The sequence below is a fragment of the Pelobates fuscus genome, chromosome 5 (assembly GCF_036172605.1).
Source record: "Pelobates fuscus isolate aPelFus1 chromosome 5, aPelFus1.pri, whole genome shotgun sequence".
In the NCBI taxonomy this organism is placed as follows: domain Eukaryota; kingdom Metazoa; phylum Chordata; class Amphibia; order Anura; family Pelobatidae; genus Pelobates; species Pelobates fuscus.
The window spans coordinates 291,286,752-291,292,751 of record NC_086321.1 but is presented as its reverse complement, the minus strand read 5'-3'; the positions used below and the strand labels follow the sequence as shown (position 1 = coordinate 291,292,751).

Below are 6,000 nucleotides of genomic sequence, written 5' to 3'. Positions count from 1 at the left end.
TGTTTGTATGTTTGTGTCAGTATTTGTGTCTGTTAGTATGTGTGTATCTTTCTATGTGTGTGTCTGTGTTCTTTTGTATCTGTGGGTGTATTTCTGTGGGTGGGATTTGGAGGCGGGGCTTGGAGGCGGGCACCTGGGGGCCCAGACCTTGAGCTGTGTTAGGGGCCCCACAATTTCTGATGGCGGCCCTGGCTCCAACTATTCAGAGCGTGGCCATGATAACTGGCGGCAACACTGAATCACAGAGTACTGGAGCTTGTAAGAGGACTTCATGACTTCATGTACTTCTGACCTCAGCTGTGACTCTCGTATTGTTGCTTTGTGGGACCCGGATCCTTGGGAACCCGGATGGTAAATTACCTGTTTTAATCTACTACTTATTTACCTTTGTTGTCCTGGGTTTAGCCTGGTCCTTATATACTCTGTCCTCTCTCTTTTATCTATCTCAGTTTTTTGTGTTCCGTTATACCTGGCCATGACAGTTTTTATGCATCATTATATTGGCACACATTTTGTTAATTCTGCTTCATAATTCGCTATATTTTTAGTGTCTCACTTATATATAATACGTTGTACTAACAAAATCCAATCACCATTTCATCCTTACATCCGTAAGTGAAAATTAATGGCCCAGGCATACATTGGAGCATTTATTATTACATATTACATATTGTGTTGCACTCTCTTTCTTGTAAAACACGTATGTAAAGATTCTGCAATTCATACCTAATAAGGACTGCATGACTCTAAGGCTGCTGCATACTTCATAGAGCTATGCTAAGAGTAGCAGGATTTCCACGACAAAGAGGAAAATGCCTCTCACAGTCGAAATCATATATTGAACTTCCTCTTAGATCTTCCTTTTTCTAAGGAGCACACTTTGGTACTGATGGTTGTAGATAATGGCCAGTTTTGTTCCTTTGCTACTTCAGCTGAGTTTGCTGATGTCCTCACAAGAGGTATTTACCATATACCCAAAGATATGATCTTGCTATGCTTGAGCCAGTCCATGTTCCAATTATTCAGTCATTGATAATCTTCACCTGATTGACATCCACTGACAGCATTTTGACAGAATTATCTAAACATTCCACATATAAGGCAATGATTATATTTGTCAGACTGCAGGGACATAGTCTTGGCACTAAAACCCCAACATTATGCCATAGTAAGTTTGATGCTTTTAAAGATGAACTGTCACTTTACACCACTAAATAAAACATTTCAAAATCACCTATAACTTGTGTTAACCTTTTCCCAAGATGCTAAATATTATCATTTAGCATTATCGACCAGTCTTGACACACTGACGAGTTGGAGCTCCATAACACTGCTCCTGAAGGGCATTCCAGGTGTTCCCGCCACAGTGGATACACAGTGGATACTGCGAGAGGTCCTGTGCCTGTAACACGGTTTGCAGCCGTTTCTCTAACAGACGCCTCACAACTAGCCCCTACCAGACATTATAGTTTGAGCTTCTTTGGCCTGCCTTCTCCCAAATTAAATCATAATCCAGCTCAGACGAGACAAAACCAGGGCAACTATTGCAAATGAGTATAAAAATGAAACATTATTTTATTACTCCTCTTCTCTATATGCTTTCTCCATGCTGTCTATAAGATGCAAAGGACAAAGCTTATAACAATGACTGAACGGGAGCTAAGATGGTGCCCAGTTGCTGGATAAACAGGTGTGGATTTCTACATTTCATTTTTCATACCTCACACATTTTTTAAATACAGGTATAAGTATGCCCAATATTAAAAATTCAGAAAAGTAACAGTTCCCTTTTAATAGATCGTGTGGAGTTTGCTGATGTCCTCAATAGGGATTTACCATTTACCCAAAGATATGATCTTGCTATGCTTGAGCCAGTTCATGTTCCGAATATTCAATCCTTGATAATCTTCACCCGATTGACATCCACTGAAAGCATTTTGACTACAACAGCCAACCAGAACTTGCGAATGGTGGGTACCTCTTAATTTCCCATAGCGGAGGAAATAGTACATGTTTTTATATCTCTTTCCTAGTTAGACAATTTATTCAGTGAAAAATGTTTTTTTTACAAAAAAACTATCAAAAAATATATATATAGGTGAAAAGATGGAATGTATACATTTTTGATGGCAATGTTACGTTAAACAGACAGGGACACTGGTGGTGCAAAAACGAAATTCATGACCAGGTTGAAGAATTTTAATATGTTTCACATGTTATAAATGCAGTATATTTAAATGCTTAAAATATATTATCCCATTTTCTCTTCAAGATGTCATTGGCACAAAGTGAAGACTAACTTCTCTTTGTCCATACTTTGTCTTATGATTTGTTTTGACTTGGTTGGAATTCTAGTGAAATTCCAACACAGTCAAAGTGGTATTTCATAAAAAATTATCCTTATGAAAAATGCATTTTTGGGCGTAATCAGACTTTTGAAAATTTACCCGTTTTTTTTTAAGTATGTATTGCAAAGGAGGGGTTTGCTTAACTCTTATCTGAATATATAAGCCCAATCAATGAACAGGAAATAAATAGCACTAACCTGTTCAAGTGAAGAATTTCTTGTATGTTGCCCAAGGCAATGCAATTGAGATGACGGCAGTAAATATGAATAATATTATGCAAAGAATTTCCATTGGGTGTACATTTATTGTCCACAATGTCTTATCAGGAAACAAGGGCCAGTCAAGACAAGCTGTGATCGCTTTACAGACAACTTGTCATCTATAAAACATGTGGATGACGAGGTGAGCTTTATGTAGATAATCATATGTAATATACACATCCTTCTAGCAATATTACAACCAAATGCATAGATTAAAAGATATACATTTCTTAAGATCATAACATTGTCATAAGATGTCTTTGGGGGGGAACTGGGGCTTTTCATAGCTAAGGAAATCAAGATATCACATTTGAGAGGGGTCAGGTGAAGAATGGCAAATTTGGTCCAAGAATTGAAAAGTTAACGATATGATGAAACTGAAAAAAGCTGGGCTTCTTCTGCAGGAAAACCAAAATAGTCGAATATTGTCTGGAGTGTACTCTTGAGCATTATAGGCGAAATCGGGTCATGGAAGCGATCACCCCAAGTGGGTATCGCCTCACCTGCATTTAAAACAACTGCTGGGTGTACTGACTTTAAGCCATGCCCATGCACATGTCCCCCAATGTTCTCAGAATACTATGACACTTGATATTAGAGAAACCACATGCAACATGACACCAGAGTCCAACGCTTGGGAATGAGAAGGAACTTGTAGCCAGGTAGTGCCGCTGCAGTGAGATCATGATACATTTTTGGGAAAAAGTGATTATTTCCTTAAAACTGTAGGACTAATCTCTTATAAAACACCTACATTTCGATTTTATATTAACTATTTAACCAATTAACCTGCAAATTATGTTTATTATGGCAATGAAAAGAAAATCAATAAATTAGAAGATTGTGTTTTATTTTTCTTAAATATAGTTACATATGTTACAAATATGGCTTGATAAACCTGAACATAAACCTGAACATAATGTTTTTCTCTTTTTTCAAATGAGGATTTACATTAAATACAAAAATAAAAGCTGACTGACATTACTGCTGGTGTGATGTTTAAATTGTGTATTTACAGTTTCTTTAATTCTTAAATATCTTCTAAAATATTCTTAAATATATTAGACACAGGGCAGAATTCACAAAACAGGCATAGGGCATGATGCATGAAATGTCTAATAGGAGCAATAATCCAAAATATAGCATTGTGAGAAGATTTTGTTGGCAAACTTGGCATCCACATCAGTAGCATCTAGCAATTAGTATCAACCAAACTATCTCCAAGACAAGGGGACTTTTGAGATGTTATAAAGCCTCTCACCATATATAAAATGTATTAAAAAATATACACTGCAAAGTTGGGGATTTGTTTTGCTTTGGCATATAACACCGAATCAGCCTTGTTGATGGCCATTTTAATGGGAATTATGGTTAATATAATAGCTGTCCTTGCTGTTTCATTCAGCTTTCTTCACTTTTCTTTTCCGAGTTCCTTCATTCAGATCTTCCTTGGACTTTGTCACTGAGTGGGACACATGATGGTCGTCATGGTGATGGTGGTGGTCACCATGATCATCATGGTCACCATTAGGGTTACCAAAGAGGAAAGGGCAAATGAAAGCTTCAAGTGGGGCAAATGGAGATCCATGGGAATGAGTTGCGGTCATGAAGATCTGAACAAAGCAAGAAAAGGAAGCTGTTAATTTGGACATGAGATTGGTTCAATCTTATGAATAAGTGAAGAGACAATAATATGTTTATTTCACAGACATGCTCACACCTCTGGTATTCAAACATAAATAGGAAAAAATAATGTTTTTTCCAGAAGATGTAAAAGACCATTTATATACAGTACACACAAAATTCTTCCAAAGCTCCAAGGTTCTAAAATGGGATCTACAGGACTGAAATTTTAGCAAACAGCATATAGCAACTGTAAGCTCCTAAAAATATAGAATGACATGAACTTTTTCCTAATTCTTATGACAAAATGATAAAACAACAAACATAACATATTCTACTGTTTTCAAACGTTAAAAGAACATAACCACTACAGCATGGGACAATAAAAGAGTAAATGTGAAAAGGGTGGATGGGAAGCACCATGAAATGTGAGCCATACCTTACAAGAAGCCATAAAGAGAGTAAAGAAGAAGATTAAGTTGGTTTTGGAGATGGGTAGCCAGTGGGACTGTTGGAGAGTAAACAGGATAGCTCCATAAAGACTGGCCTTAGTTGGGCTGTAAGGAGACATAACATTGTATATCAATCTGGTTTCAAATGTTGCAGAACAATCAGCAGCTCATTATAACAAGGTACACACTCACAATGACATATGGAGAATCTCATTTGTCTCTGGCTTCCAGACACCACGTAAAAGTTGTTCCAAGTTAGACATCAGGGCTACTCCCGAACCTGAAAAAAAACAAACAGTATGTGCATTGGATGTTAACAAAGGCTGGACTGGTGAGCAATAAATTACTTTGTAAATAGTATTATTGTGTCAGTAATCACTCCAGCTGACAACATTGTCTATACAATTTTGGGTAACAAATAACCACAAAAAAGAGATGAATACACACTCTTATAATGGTCCCGGTGCTTCCAGACCTGGGGCTGGCTCACCTCCTATTCCAATAATTTTAAAAAAGAATGGTCCAGGCACTCAGGGTCTTGTGCAGCAGTTTTATTGGAAAACAGAATCAAAGTGCAACGGTTCGATCTCCAAAATGCAACATTAACAATTTATATAAGGCATACAATTAAGCAATAGATTATTACGCAATTATTATGCCTCTGGTGGACAAAGCTCGTAAGTCACATGTGACTTACGAACTTTGTCCCAGTCACGCCACCCATCAGGTCCGCTTCTGCCAGAGAGCGTCTGGGACCCGTCTGGCCGCTTTATTCCCACATCGCAAGGGGAATGCCACCGAGTACTTACCCCTGGTCACGACACCTGCCGGGTCCGCTCCTGCCAGAGCGGACAGGGACCTAGCAGTTGCACCCTGTTGCGGCGGCATTCCCACATGGCAATGGCGCCAATTACTCACCTCCTCCTGCGGCACCCGCTGGCCTCACTGACAGGACCTCCTTTCCTCACACAGCGGCCGGGTCTGTAAACATTAGAGACGCTGGACACTGCAAGTAAGAACCTTTTAAGGTTCTTAATTAACCCTTTAGTGAATAACCACTGTCATATGCTCCTCTGCAGCCAATCAAGGAGCACCTTAGGCTATTAAAACTGTTTTGTCCATTTCTCTGTGCTCGGTCGTGGTTTCCATTCTGGTTATCCAAAAGCGCATTTCTGGTATTGTTTCTTGTGTATTTTGACCTTGGCTCTCTTACTGATTATTCTGATCTCTGTATCCCTTGAACTTTGGCATGGCTCCTGACTATTCTGACTTCTGTATTCATTGACCTTTGGCTTACCTACCGTTTACGTATACTCT

The 6,000-nt window shown here is 38.6% G+C and overlaps 1 protein-coding gene across 1 annotated transcript in view; it reads right to left on the bottom strand.

Moving 5' to 3' along the window:
- Window positions 1-3,437: 3,437 nt before the first annotated feature.
- TMEM38A (transmembrane protein 38A) overlaps window positions 3,438-6,000 on the bottom strand; it is a 37,508-nt gene continuing 34,945 nt past the window's right edge. Inside the window, exons 4-6 of the mRNA XM_063455428.1 lie at window positions 4,876-4,963; window positions 4,671-4,788; window positions 3,438-4,221 (exon numbers count right to left, since the gene is read on the bottom strand). Coding sequence (XP_063311498.1) covers window positions 4,006-4,221; window positions 4,671-4,788; window positions 4,876-4,963 — 422 coding nt within the window. The 3' untranslated portion in view covers window positions 3,438-4,005. The remainder of the gene's footprint in view (window positions 4,222-4,670; window positions 4,789-4,875; window positions 4,964-6,000) is intronic.